Below are 14123 nucleotides of genomic sequence, written 5' to 3'. Positions count from 1 at the left end.
TGCAGCAGTCCACCACCAGTCGCTGGCACAATCGACAGGCGACTTCGGTCAGATGGTGGAGGAATGACGAACGACAGCAAGTTTTTCATCCATTTGCAGCGAGTGATACCCAATCCCCACAAATTGTGCGGGTTAGCCTGTAATTATTACTTGAGTACTGCGCCAAGTGCGCCCGACGCGAGCCCCTCATTCGCGCATGATACCACGTATTTCCGTGGCTCCTCGCGTGCCTCGTCTCATCTCCAAGAGAATTGCTGATAGGGAGGCGTCGAGGGCGGCTCTTCGTGATTGTTCCTCTGTTCCATTTCCACGTAATGGAGTGGTTGCAACCTCGAACGTGGCGCATCGCTGGCAGCCATGTCTCACTTTTTTGGGGGCTGGCTGCGACCGGAAAAATCGCCGCCACCCGAAGAATGAGTTGCCTTGCAACCTTGCAACGGCGCCGCGGCTGGTCCGACACGGCGAAAAAAAAAAAACTTGCGAGTCTCGGCCCCGTGGCTGCGAACGTAGCGGCAAAAGAACTGAGCACCGATTAGCAAGCGAACACTGTAATTTTTTGGCTGCGTCCACAAACTCTTTTTTTTTCCGCGCCTCTTATCGCAATAGCGGACGAGGCCCTTGTAAAACTCAGTCTTTCGCCTGCACGAATGCCTAGCAGCCTCATTGCCTCGCACACTACGCAAGCCCCCTGCATCCTCATCCGTTGCTCTTAGTCGTGACTGTATCCGCTTTGCCTCTAGGTCTCTCTCCACTCGGACCATCGCGGAGCAATACTGCACTGCTGTGTGCAAGGTCCTGCGCTACGAGGACGGGGAAAGTCTGGCCCTACTTAGTGCTGTAGTTTGAATAGATAGAAAGCTGGCTGCCCTCCACTCTCACGCGCTTTTTTCCATCGTCATTTTCCTCCTCGCTGCCCTGAACTGCTGATCGGTATTGGTTGCCGGCCTTGGAGCTCCCTTCGTCGCTACTGCCGTCAACAGCCAAGCACCAAAACAGATTACAACTGGGACGCCAAATTTTTTTCGCCTACCCACCGTCGCATCCAATTCCTCCCCCTCATCCGGCTCGACGAGACTCCTCGATATCCTCAAACTCGAATATCAATACGACGAGCGCATTGCCGCAGACAAGTCATTAAGTCATGGCTTTTGGTCTCTCGGGCAATGCCACCTCCTCTTCCGAGCCTTCTCCCCGTGTGAGCAATGAAAAGAAGCAACCCGAAGGCAATGAAAAGTCGGTATTGGCTGGTGGCACCGATGTCGAGACTGGCTCGACCGGCGAAGGCCTGAGTCGTGAACTTAATGGGCGTCATCTTCAGTTCATTGCCATCGGCGCTGCTTTGGGAACCGGCCTCTTCCTGGGTATCGGCTCTTCCCTGGCCAATGCTGGTCCCGGCTCGCTTCTCATTGCATTCCTCTTCGTCGGCCTCATAGTCTACTCGGTCATGGTCGCTCTTGGTGAAATGGCCGCCTACCTCCCTGTTGCTGGTAGCTTTACCGTATATGCCGGACGCTTTGTTGATCCCACTCTCGGCTTCTCCATGGGCTGGATCTATTGGTTCAGCTGGGTCATCACCTTTGGCCTTGAGCTGACCGCTGCCGGTCTGATCATCCAGTACTGGGACAAGAGTCTCAGCATTGGCATTTGGATCGCTGTCTTTTGGTTCATTTTCACGGCTGCCAACTTTTTACCCATTCGCTGGTTTGGAGAGGTTGAAATGTGGCTGTCCAGCATCAAGGTTATCACCGTTGTTGGCTTTGTCATCTTCTCGATTTGTGTCAATGCTGGAGTTGGAAGGGAAGGCTATATCGGCTTCAAGTTTTGGCGCGACCCTGGCGCGTTTGCCGAGTACATCGTCACTGGCAGCACTGGCCAGTTTGTGGCTTTCTGGGCAACACTCATTACCGCCGGTTTCAGTTTCCAGGGTACAGAGCTGGTAGCCGTCGGCGCGGGCGAAACATCGAACCCACGCAAGACGATCCCTTCGGCCATTCGATGGACATATTGGGGCATTTTTACCCTTTTCATCGCCACTGTGTTCTTTGTCGGCATTAACGTCCCGTACACTGACGAAAGGCTATCGAGCGACAAGAAGGACGCCAGTGCGTCACCGCTGGTCCTGGTTGCCGTGCGGGCTGGTATAACGGTTTTGCCCGACATCATTAATGCTGTTCTGCTCACCGCCGTCCTGTCTGCCGCCAATTCGGACCTGTACTCGAGCAGCCGTATCCTCATCGGTCTGGCCGAGGATGGCCACGCGCCCAAGATTTTCAAGCGCACCAATAAATGGGGAACTCCGTACTTCTCGGTCTCGTTCTGCTGTCTGTTCGGCTTTCTGGGCTTTCTCAACCTTAGCCAAAATGGCGCGACGGTTTTCACCTGGCTGCTCAACATCACCTCAGTTGCAGGTTTCATCACCTGGTCACTGATCAACTACTGCCACATCCGCTTCATGAAGGCGCTCAAGGCGCAAAACATCGATCGCAGCTCGCTGCCATATGTCGCACCATTCCAGCCATATCTGTCGTGGTTTGGTCTCTTCTTCAATGTCCTGATTATCCTGACGAGCGGCTTCACAGTTTTCATGAACTGGAATACGAGCGATTTCTTTGCGGCATATGTCAGTGTCCTCATCTTTGTGGTGTTTTACATTGCCCACAAGCTGGTATACCGCACCAAGGTTGTGCCGTTGGCGGAGGTTGATCTGGTGAAGGGTCGATCCGAGTAAACTAGATGTCGTCTCACACGAAGAGGTAGCGGGCGTTTGATACCACCTAAGGACTGACACAAATCTGTATAACTTATTGGTTTCTCGCGAGTATTTTTTTTAAGCATTTTAGTTATAGTTTATTCGATGTTGGGCATTCGGCGCAGGGGTTGATGATTGACGGCATCAAAGCCAGGTGATTCTCTATGAGAGTTGTGGAAGCATTTGTTGGCGCGACTCTCAAGGGTCCTGGTGGCGGTTGAATACTTCATAGCAATGGAACCCGATATAATCTTCAATCGGTTTTGTGATTTTGACGTGATGTAATTGAGTTGCAAGGAGAAGAATGCCTGGCCGATTTCGACCAAGCCCAACTGCTATCCACATCCTCAGCCACGTGGACGAGGCTGCGGCGGCGCTGCTTTATCTCCTCTCGGGCTGCTACCGACGGGAAACTTGTATCAAAAACGCAGGGCAGCGCACTGTCTACGGCCCGCGGAAATGGATTGTATCGTAGAGAGCTGACCGTATCTGTTGAATTTGCGCTCTACTCGACCTGCTCCCATATTCGTTTGTACGCTTTCCGTTGTGATAATCAGGGTTTCCAGGCCTGTCACCTGGTCTGCAAACTGCCAACCGCCAGCTGCCAGCTGCCAGCTGGCAACGGGCACGGCAAACAGCAAGTTGGAACTTGAAAACTTACGTCCAAAGTATGCGATGATTCAATTCTACGCTACTTCGCAGCCTGATTTCACATGCAAATTCACCCGCAATACGTGATTTTGTTGAGGCTAAATTGCGACGTATGACTATACCCCTGCGCGAGATTAAACACTAGCCCCAAGGCAGTATAGCGCACTAATAACGAATGCAGGGACACTAGGTATAGTTAGATGCAACTTGTGCGCTGTAGAGTGAGGCGAGACTAGTTTAGCGAGCGAGGCTCGTTAACAGGGGCATGTTCGGCGGTCAGCGCGCATAAGCAATAGGCTGCTGGCCTTATACAGGCGAGGGAGAGTAAGCTGGAGCCATCAATAGCAATAATAGTTACTATCAATTTTACCGTAATGTATTTATGTGTCAAGGGCCGCGCAAATTGCCGGCGTGGGGAGGTTGGGGGGTGGACGTGGTGCACATGGACTGTAGCTAGCCCTCTCATGCCCACTACGCGTGGATTGACAGGTGATCGTCGTTCGTCTATATAACATAGATGAGGAGTAGTATTTTTGAGGCAGGAAATACTGCTTCTTTGCCTTGCCCTGCACAATTGCTGGGTAAAAGGGGCGGACGTCTTTCTGCAGCGTGAACCAGATACTGTTTCTAGGCGAACCACCTGTCAGAATGCCAGTCACCTCTCGATGTGGCTGCGAAATTGTGATTTAGTCGCTCAACACCCGCCACATCTCTTACCTAGAGTCCCGCCGCATGGTTCAATTAGCCGGCTGACTGGGTGGATAAGGTTAGTGTTGCTGTATCTTCGCAGCTGATAGCACAGGTGTATGTAGGTTGATTCTGCAGAGCGCATCTATGGGCATATCGAATTCTAGTGAGTTTAGAGGGGGCGATTGTGGAGAAATCGGCTGGGGTGCGCCGCCTTTTGGCTTCCGTCACAAGCTTCCTAGGGTCAGACAAGACATTGCTATTGTCTTTGCAGAGACATGCCGCCCAGCTTAGCAATCTTAGGCTCAAGATTGAACGGCTCTCGGGTTAACTGTTACCGATGGATCAATGCTATATCAACTTGGCAATAGTTGAACAACAATATCAATCTGTAGATGACTCCAACCAAGGAAGCACAACATCTTCCCCTTTCTCCCTTTTGCTCGACAAAGGGTTGAGGCACCATTCAAGTCAGCTCGGGTTGAGCTGGCTGCAGTATTCAATCAGCGCAGCATAACCAACTATCGATCAATAAATCCACGACGAATTTTGGTCAGAGGACGTGCAGGGGTTGGAAAGACTACGCTTTGTAAAAGGAAAGTCTACGATTTCATCCACACTGGTATGTGGAGGAATTTGTTCGATCGCGTGCCGTGGGTGCCGTCGAGGGATGAAACCTTGAAAACTTATTTTATCAGGAATACTCCAGGAACATAGGGCAAGATGGGGGCGGCCGTTTTACGAAAGAGCTGAGCCGAGCACTGCGTGGCCATGATGACTGTCGAACGCTGTTCATTCTCGATGGGCTCGACGAAGTATCTGGGATTTGGAACACTAACGACTATAGATTAGAGTTTCTGCTAGAGATAATAAATCAGTCTAACATATGATATATTATATACTTAGCAAAACCTTATATTATTTTATTATAATTTCTATATAATTAATTTCTATTTTACTTTTAAGTCTCGTTTCAAATGTTATCTAAATTCTAAATTTATTATAAAAAAGTATATATAGAAAAAAAGGCCCTTTTTAATATCTTAAGCCTTGAATAGAATTATAGAATTTAAATATATTATTTAGTTATACTTAATTGATTACTTTAAAAAATATTAAATTAGTTACTAAAATACTAATTTAGTACATCTATACTAATTAAATTAGTTTAGTATTAGTATAGACTTTTACTTACTAATTCAGTATTTAATTAGTATTTACTACTTAATTTCTAACCCTGGATGCGGTGCGATAGAGGAGACTGGAGTACAGATGAATACAAGGGTACCCTGTTGTTGCCTGATGAGGAAATACAAGATGGCTGTCGTCTTGCAACTCAACCATCAACGTGCGTCGTGACGATTGGCTTCGTCACAAACGTCATTTGGCTATCAGCCTGTTCGACGGTAACAGACCTTTCAGTACAAGTGGCTCGTGCTGGAGCCGAGGATAGCGAGTCACGAAAAGATGGGCTGGGTTGGGGCGAGCAAAAGGGGGGGGAAAGGTAAGATAAGACAGCCTTCCTGCCCGCCGATTGATGGGCGACGGCCCGAGACGGAAGATGGGAGAGAAGAACGTACCAGCTTCGTGATGCGGCGGCGCTGGATGCAGGCACGCGGGGCTCGAAGTTCAATCAACCGTTCGGCACGTCGCTGTCTGAAGTCAAGAGCTGAAGGCACATCGAGGCTGTGTCCATTTTGATGGTGGTGCCCATCCTTGTCCGCCGACCCCAAAACGTCACCAAAATATCTGCCGCCATTTTTTGTTGAACAAATCAAGGGCCAGCCATTGCATGTGATTTTCAGCTAGCACTCCACAGACCCATCTGGCGACGAACCCAATTGTTCGTACACGTTGTTCTCTCTGTTCTCTCTCTGACTTAGTTCAATTGTTTGTTGCTTTACATCTTCGGCATTCGAAACGCATTCCTTCAAGCCATCACTTGCGTGCACATTAATAAGTCTCTTTTTGTTTTTTCAGGTATGTCTGTTTGTCCGCCGCCAATCACGCTTCGGCCCTTGTCTGCGCCAGTCACTCGTCATCACTCCCTTGTTCGGTCGCGTGACGAGTTACCCAAATCACCCAAAATTGGCACACTAAGCCTAGTTGCTACACCGACATCTCGAAGCTAATGCAACTTTTACTGCTTCTCTTTTTTTCTAGATTTACAGTCTAAATACCAGTCTCGACTACAGTCTGACCGTTTTTCGGACCTTGCCCGCTCGTTTCTCGGTTCGTCGCTGGTAACCTTGGCTGGGGGACGTGGCGACTTTAAATAGGACGGAATCCTCCGCAGAACGCTCTCGCTCAACAACTTTCTCTCCTGACACACACTCTCCCGCGACCATGTCCTACATCGACACGAGCAAGGACTTGGCGGCTCTCTTTGAGCTTCAGGCGCAGTCGACGCCCGACGCCATTGCTCTCGAAGACGAAAACCGCACTCTTACATACGCTCAGCTCGACAGTGAGACATGGGCACTGGCAGACCGCCTGCGCAATTGCGGCATTGGCCGCGATAGCCTGGTCGGTGTACTGATGGGGCGCTGCGCTGACAACGTCATTGCCTCTCTTGCTGCACTCCGAGCAGGTGGCGCCTTTTTGGTCTTGGAACTTGCGTACCCCTCTGCTCTGCTTCGCGACGTTGTCGAAGACGCCCAGCCGACCGTCATCATAACGCAGAAGGCCCATGCTGGCCAAATCAAGTCCGATATCCCCATAATCATTCTTGATCAGCCTGAGAGTGCCACCAATGGCTGTCCTGACATGTCAACTGTCGACACGAAGCGCCCGCTTCCCGATGAAGAGGACCTAGATCGCTTGGCCTTTGTGTCGTATTCTTCTGGAACTACAGGCAAACCTAAAGGCATTGCCAACCCTCACCGAGCCGCAATTACCTCGTACAATGCGAGATTTGGTGTTTGCGACTTGCAACCCGGTGATCGGGTCGCCTGCAATGTCTTCTTCGTTTGGGAAATGTTGCGTCCACTTCTGCGAGGTGCCACCACCGTCGCAATTCCCGACAACGCTAGTTACGACCCAATTGCTCTTGTCGAGCTTCTTGCTGCTCGCAAAATTACCGATACCCTCATGACCCCAACTTTACTCGCCACAGTTCTCTCTCGTCACCCTAATCTAGGTGAAAAGGTACCTCACCTAAAGTCTTTGTGGCTCAACGGTGAAGTCGTCACGACCGACCTTTGCAGACGCGCATTTGCGGCGATCCCGAATACTCGTATTCTCAATGTTTACAGTGCGAGTGAAACGCATGAAGCCGCGGTCGGTGACATCAAGACATTTATTGACTACGAGACGCGCGTTTGCCCGGTCGGACCTCCTACCGATCCGGAGCACACATACATTCTCGATGAGGCCGGCAACCGCGTCGCGCCGGGGGTCAGCGGTGAACTTTACGTCGGCGGCGATATGCTTGCCCGTGGGTACCTGAACCTACCCGAGACCACCCAGAAAGCTTTTCAGCAAGATCCCTTTGAGCACAATGCCAATGCCCGCATGTATCGCACCGGCGATATCGCCCGCCTTCTGCCCTCTGGCCTGCTGGAAATCACTGGCCGTGTCGGTGGCATGATCAAGACGCGAGGCTACACAGTGCAGCCAGCTGCTGTTGAGACTACCATCGTCAAGCACTTGGCAGTGCGCGACTGTGCTGTCGTTGCGACGGGCGAAGGCCTCCAGCGCCAGCTCGTCGCCTACATCGTGCCAGAAACTAAAGATATTTCCGGACGCACCATTGTCGTCATTGACGACTCAGGATACAGCCCCGTGGCACGACGTGCGCTCACTGACCATTTGGCGCACTATATGATTCCGCCGCTGTGGGTTGAGCTGGTCGAATTACCGACCCACGGGGTCTCGGGCAAAACTGACCTGAAGGCGCTGCCGCCACCTCCCTCGCCAAAGACTCCGCCGCGCCAGAAGAAGCCGGAGAATAATGTACGAGTCAAAATGGAAACAATTGTACAGATCTGGGCAGCTGCCCTGGGCATGCCGGCAGCCGCCATTGATTCCAGCCTCGACTTTTTTGATCTCGGTGGACATTCTCTTATCCTCGCTGACCTGGCCAATCGCCTATCCAAGGCTTTTGGCTTCCCTGTGCCTCTGGCTCCGCTTGCTGGTAACCCGACGCTGGAGGGCCACCTCGCAGCCGTCAAGGCCGCGCGCGATGGTCACACTGCGGCTGTCCAGGCCGACTTACCGGCTGTTCTGGAAGCGGACTGTGTCCTGCCCGATGATATTCAAGCTCCCGCCGGTTCGAAAATGTGCCGACTGCGCGACGCAGAGACTGTACTTTTGACAGGCTCTACTGGCTATCTTGGTGCATTTTTGCTCAAGTCGCTGCTTGATAATACCACGGCCAACATTATCTGTCTTGTGCGTTTCACCGAACCTACAGATGACTGCAGACCGGCGGGTATTGCCCGTGTCCGCAAAAACTTGATCGATCTCGGCATCTGGGAAGATTCCATGCTTGACAGGATCGACATCTTTCCTGGTAACCTTGCACGAAAGCGCCTCGGTTTGTCGCCAGAAATGTTTGACGACCTCGCATCTCGCGCCCAAGTCATAATTCATGCGGCTGCCACCGTCAACCTTGTTTACCCATACGCCGCCCTGCGCAATGCCAACGTTGGTGGTACAAGAGAGATGCTGCGCCTTGCTTCCCGCCATGGCGCTACCCTGCATCATGTTTCCACCAATGGTGTGCTTCCGCCTTCGGTGGAGGGATGGCCCGAGGACACAATGATCGGCATTGACGCTGTCCCTACAGATCTGCTGGATGGCTACGGCCAAACCAAGTGGGTTGCAGAAAAGCTCGTATACGAGGCCGGACGCCGTGGTGTGCCGGTCAAGGTTTACCGTCCCGGCACGATCAGTGGACACTCGACCACCGGTGCCACCAACACGTACGATTTGCTAAACGCTCTCATCGTCGAGTCTCTTCATATGGGTCATGTGCCTGATGTCGACGGTTGGTATGCGGAAATGACACCGGTCGATTTCGTCAGTGACGCCATTACGACTCTGGCAAATCATGATGATCCCAGTCAAACAGTGTATCATGTTGGTGATTCCAAGCCTCCCACTGCGGCGAAGATCTTTGAGTGCTTGCATGAGCTTGGGTACGATACCAAGAAGCTTCCTTGGAACGAGTGGGTTGCCATGTGGCAAGAGAAGCGCGGCTCCAACAAGGGCGACGAGCCTTTCACTGTCGACATTCTCCGAGGTGGTATGCCGACTGTGGAAGCACTGCAGTGCGTCATGGTCCTCAAAGACGACAAGACACAAGAAGCACTGGACTTGTATGGCATGAAACGGCCAAACATTGATGCTGCTCTCTGGAACACGTATGCCAAACATTTTTACGCCCGTGGCTGGTTGCCTCGGCCGCCCCGTCAGAAAGCCAATGGCGTCAATGGCGTCAACGGTGTGAATGGCGCAAGCTTGAAGACCAAGGGTCGTCTTGCTGGCAAGGTAGCTGTCGTTACCGGCGCTTCCTCTGGAATTGGTGCGGCGGTAGCAGCCGGTCTCGCCAAGGAGGGCGCGCATGTTGCTCTTGCGGCTCGTCGTCTCGATGCACTTGAGGCGATTAAGAAGAAGGTGCTTGTGCACGGAGGCAAGGTACTGACACACAAGACAGATGTCACAAAGAAGGAAGATGTTGCGTCTTTGATGCAGACTGTGCAAGAAAAGCTCGGCTCCATTGACATTCTGGTTAGCTGCGCTGGCGTCATGTACTTTACCATGATGGCGAACGTGCAGACGGACGAGTGGGAGCGTACGGTCGACGTCAACTGCAAGGGTCTCTTGCATTGCTTGTCGAACACTGTCCCTGGCATGCTGCAGCGGGGCGGTGGCCACATTGTCGCTATTTCGTCTGACGCTGGACGAAAGGTTTTCCCTGGACTGGGTGTCTATTCTGCTAGCAAGTTCTTTGTGGAAGCGACGCTGCAAAGTCTCCGACTCGAAACTTCTGGAACTGGCCTGCGTGTTACTTCTATCCAGCCGGGTAACACCGAGACTGATCTTCTCGGCATGTCTACGGATAAAGAAGCCCTCAAGAAATTTGGTGAGCCTACTGGGGCCAAGGTTCTTGACCCGACGGATGTCGCCTCATCGATTGTATATGCGGTTTGCCAGCCCCCACATGTGGCAGTCAACGAGGTTCTGATTGAGCCCCGTGATGAGCCCATCTAATGGCGCGAAAGCCATTCTTTGTACTCTGTAGGGAGAGTTTTTGACAGATGGTTATATTTAGACACGTTGATCACTCAACTGAAGTTGCTCAATACCATGATACTTTTGGCACCTTATCTCACCGCCTTTCTGAACTAATCGCATTTGTTGAAAGCCCGACTTGGCCGACTCCTGGACGGAGTATCTAATAGCAGGGTGGCAATATGAGTCTCACGTGTAAACCCCTGTCTCGAGTCTCATTTTACAGCGATTCTGGTCTTGGTGGACCCTAAATTCTGTGGAGAGACCAAGTTGGTCTACAAGGAACTCGTAGCGTCTTGTTTCGGCCGGACCTCTTGATGTTGAATTAACTGATGGAGTTGCTCCAATTGAAGTGGTAGCTTTTCCACTAGGATGAGAGGAAGCCATAGAATAGGATTAATGTAGACCACCTGAAACTAAATCTCCGGCAGACAGCTCGGAAGGATCGGTAATGAAACTGCTCTTTCATTAATAATATCCAATTGCTACAGACAGGGTTGGCTTTTCCAGCACCATGGTTACTCTGAATAGGTAGTAGGATGGTGTGTGTGTCTGCCGAACAAACTACTCTACCAACCAAATGTAGAGTAGTACGTACGACTTGATGGCTCATTTTCAAGATCTAGGAACGGCCCCTCGTGCTTTATTAGCCGGGAACGAGCACTAGGTACGGCGTATTGCAATATCGAGTTTCGGGGCTTTCGGATTGATTGCGAGGCGCCACTGGACGGGATAGTCTGGTTACACCATATAAATGAGATTCTAACTAGGACCGGGAGCGAAAAATTGGGCGCGAACCCCAACTCGGCCGGATTTATGCGATGAGAAGGCGGAAATGCAAACGTATTAATCCGTAGGCATCATGAAATTGCGGTCTACCAATCTGACCCCGGCAAGAGTGAAGTCGAGTGCCATGCTACGACGCCCCTTTTGTCTCTACGAACCCTTGCTTGCATACCTGGTCGCGAGCGGGCCTTACAACACACTAGACTCCATCTTGTCCATTTAATGAACACCATCATTTTGGCATCTACGGGATAAAGCAATAATGAAGAGGCTCTACGTAATTTCCCTGAATGTGGCCAATATCTGCATGCATGCGGGGGGCCATGCCGCCGCCTCTCATGATGAAGATTGCGGCCTTGTCCCCTCTTGCATCAGTCTGCAATAACCAACTACATTCTCTCAATTCAAACAGCACGGCGCCGGACACCGACTTTATTGACACTACGGCCTAACAAAGGTGACGGGTGTGTTCTCTCATTACGAGGTGCAGCTGAAGCCGAGTTTCGACCCATTCTCTGAATCAGAATATTATCAATTTTACGCAATCGCCCTTTGCTCGCTCTCTTGGCCACGACTACCTTTCGTTGACAGCATGCCGTTGAATCGCACATCCTGCGCCGCCGCTGCCGCCGCAGCAGCGGTATTGCTCTCCATCATCAGGGGAGCGGCGGCGGCCGACCAGCCCAACTTTACCAACAGCACCGGCGGCGCCTACGCAGCCTTTGCCAACAAGACGAATGGGTTCTTCCCGCAGCAAACGTTTCGGTCGAGCGACATTATCGCGCCCGTGCTACAGGTAAATTCGTGGGACAAGACACAGACGGATGGCTCGTCGTACATCTTTATCGGCGCGACGTACGGGGACAACAGGTCGGCGCCCATGATTCTGAGCGGCAAGGACCTGAGCCTCGTATACGCGGACCAGCAGCAATTCAGCCAGGTATACGCGTCGTCGGCGCAGACGTTCAACGGCACCAGATATCTCACCTTTTGGGAGGGCGCGAGTGGCAGCAACGACGGCACGGATGGCCACTGGCTCATGTACGATGGCAAGTATGAGCTCAAGTACAACCTGACAGCCAAGGGCTCGAGGAATATTCTTCGCAACGACGTGCCCGAGATGCGCGTCACGAGAGAGAATACCATCCTGCTGGCCACGTATGAGACGGTCAGCTTTGACTGCTCTGCTGTGGGAGGGCCTGCGGAAGCACCGCTACAAGATGGTGGCTTCCAAGAGATTGATCCAGCGACGAACAAGGTCATTTTCGAATGGAGTGCACGCGAGCACTTTGACCTGAGCGATTCATTTGCAACATACGACGTGGATTTTGGAGTTGGCTCCCCTGGAGGATTTGACTTTTTTCATCTCAGCTCCGTTGAAAAGGTACGTCTGGATAAACGATTTTTTTTTCTTTTTTTTTCTTTGGCGTTTCACAGCATGCTTTTTTCACTTGACACATACTCACACGCTCCAGTCAGAAAATGGAAACTACTTAATCTCCAGCAGTCACTTTTCCACCGTTGCCCTGATTCACGGCCAAGACGGCAGCGTCATCTGGACTCTTGGAGGCAAAAACAGCGACTTTAAAGACGTTGACGGCGGCAACGCCACCAGCTTTGCCTGGCAGCACGATGCCCAGCTGATTGGCAACGACGAACTCGTCCTGTTTGACAATCACCTGCGCGCCACCGAGCGAGGCTGCAGCGGAAACAACAACAACAACAACAACAACAACAACAACAACAACAACAACAACAACAACAACAGTAATAATAACGACAACTGTGCAGCATCCCGCGGTTTGCGTCTGCGGCTGGACCAGGAGCAAAAGACGGTTGCGCTGGTCAAGGAGTACTGGCATCCCGAGGGCCGTTTCAACTCGAGCCGCATGGGAGGCGGCGGCGGCGGTGGCAGCATGCAGATGCTCAAGGAGGGCCATGTCATGATTGCGTGGGGCGGCAATCCGGCCTTTGTAGAGTATGACAAGGCCGGCCGGCCCGTCATGGACGTCGAGCGCGGTCGAGTCGGCGGTGGGCAGCGAGAAGGCGACATGCATGCGTACCGCGTCGGGCGGCACCGATGGCAGGGCGAGCCGTCCTGGCCGCCTAGCGTTGCGGTCGACGCGCCGTTGAAGAGCACGTCCAACGCGACTGTATATGTCTCTTGGAATGGCGCCACCGATGTCGCGCAATGGGCTATTGTGAGTAATGGCCGTTTTGACGGAGAATGCTCTTCGTGTATATATGTGTGTGTGTGTGTGCTAATTCAGGGAACAGCTTGCTTCAGACACGGCCGACACCGTCAGCCACTACAAAAACGTCATTGCGCAGACGAACCGCACCGGCTTCGAAACGCAAATCGTCCTCCCCGACGGCGGCGGCGGCGGCGTCGTCTCGCGTCGCTACATTGGCGCCGCTGCCATCTCGGCGAGCGGCGACGTCATGGGCGCTTCGTTTGTGTACGACATGCGCACGGGAAAAGCCGTTATGCAGTCGAGCGGAATCACAACCATTCGTCCCCCGGTCAAGGCGACGGCGGCGGCTGGCGCCATGGGCGGTTCCATCTTTGGCATCTCGATGCTGTTTTATATTGGCAATTATTTTTGGCGGAAAAGGGGGGGGGCATCCTCCTCCTCGGCGGTGCCGTTGTTGGAGCATACGACGGCGTATGAAAAGGTTGGCAACGCTGTTTGACAAAGAGAAAAAAAAGAAAACAAAAGAATTAGAGCATCCCCGCATCATTTTTCATCTTTTTTGGCGTTGGATACCAATTGCATTCTTTTTTCCCTCTCGTTTTATTTTTTTCCCTTGGCGTTGGATCAAGGTACGACATCATCTAGACAAAGACAGAGAAGACATTTGGTTGAGTCGGTATATTTGCCCTTTTTTCTCTTTTTTTTATTATCCATTACTATTCAATCAAGAGGCTACGCTACCATAATCTACTAATATTCATCACCTTTACTTCTTGAATTCAACTTTTTAGTTCATTTACTCTCAGTCTCTGCACATT

General features: G+C 51.8%; 3 protein-coding genes across 3 annotated transcripts; all 3 read left to right on the top strand.

Moving 5' to 3' along the window:
• Window positions 1–1141: 1141 nt before the first annotated feature.
• Window positions 1142–2728, top strand: BBA_04029 (amino acid permease; the record flags this gene model as incomplete). Its single annotated transcript, XM_008599126.1, has 1 exon — window positions 1142–2728. The coding sequence occupies one exon, from the start codon at window positions 1142–1144 to the stop codon at window positions 2726–2728; it is 1587 nt and encodes a 528-aa protein (XP_008597348.1).
• Window positions 2729–6433: 3705 nt separating this feature from the next.
• On the top strand, window positions 6434–10303 carry BBA_04028 (nonribosomal peptide synthetase 10; the record flags this gene model as incomplete). The annotated part of the gene is made up of 1 exon (XM_008599125.1): window positions 6434–10303. The coding sequence occupies one exon, from the start codon at window positions 6434–6436 to the stop codon at window positions 10301–10303; it is 3870 nt and encodes a 1289-aa protein (XP_008597347.1).
• A 1399-nt stretch (window positions 10304–11702) lies between these two features.
• Window positions 11703–13804, top strand: BBA_04027 (Arylsulfotransferase-like protein; the record flags this gene model as incomplete). The annotated part of the gene is made up of 3 exons (XM_008599124.1): window positions 11703–12494; window positions 12586–13311; window positions 13388–13804. The coding sequence occupies 3 exons, from the start codon at window positions 11703–11705 to the stop codon at window positions 13802–13804; spliced, it is 1935 nt and encodes a 644-aa protein (XP_008597346.1).
• Window positions 13805–14123: the final 319 nt, after the last annotated feature.

This window comes from Beauveria bassiana, assembly GCF_000280675.1.
Source record: "Beauveria bassiana ARSEF 2860 unplaced genomic scaffold BBA_S00009, whole genome shotgun sequence".
In the NCBI taxonomy this organism is placed as follows: Eukaryota; Fungi; Ascomycota; class Sordariomycetes; order Hypocreales; family Cordycipitaceae; genus Beauveria; species Beauveria bassiana.
The sequence above is the reverse complement of the archived record's forward strand: the minus strand, read 5'-3'. Positions and strand labels throughout refer to the sequence as shown.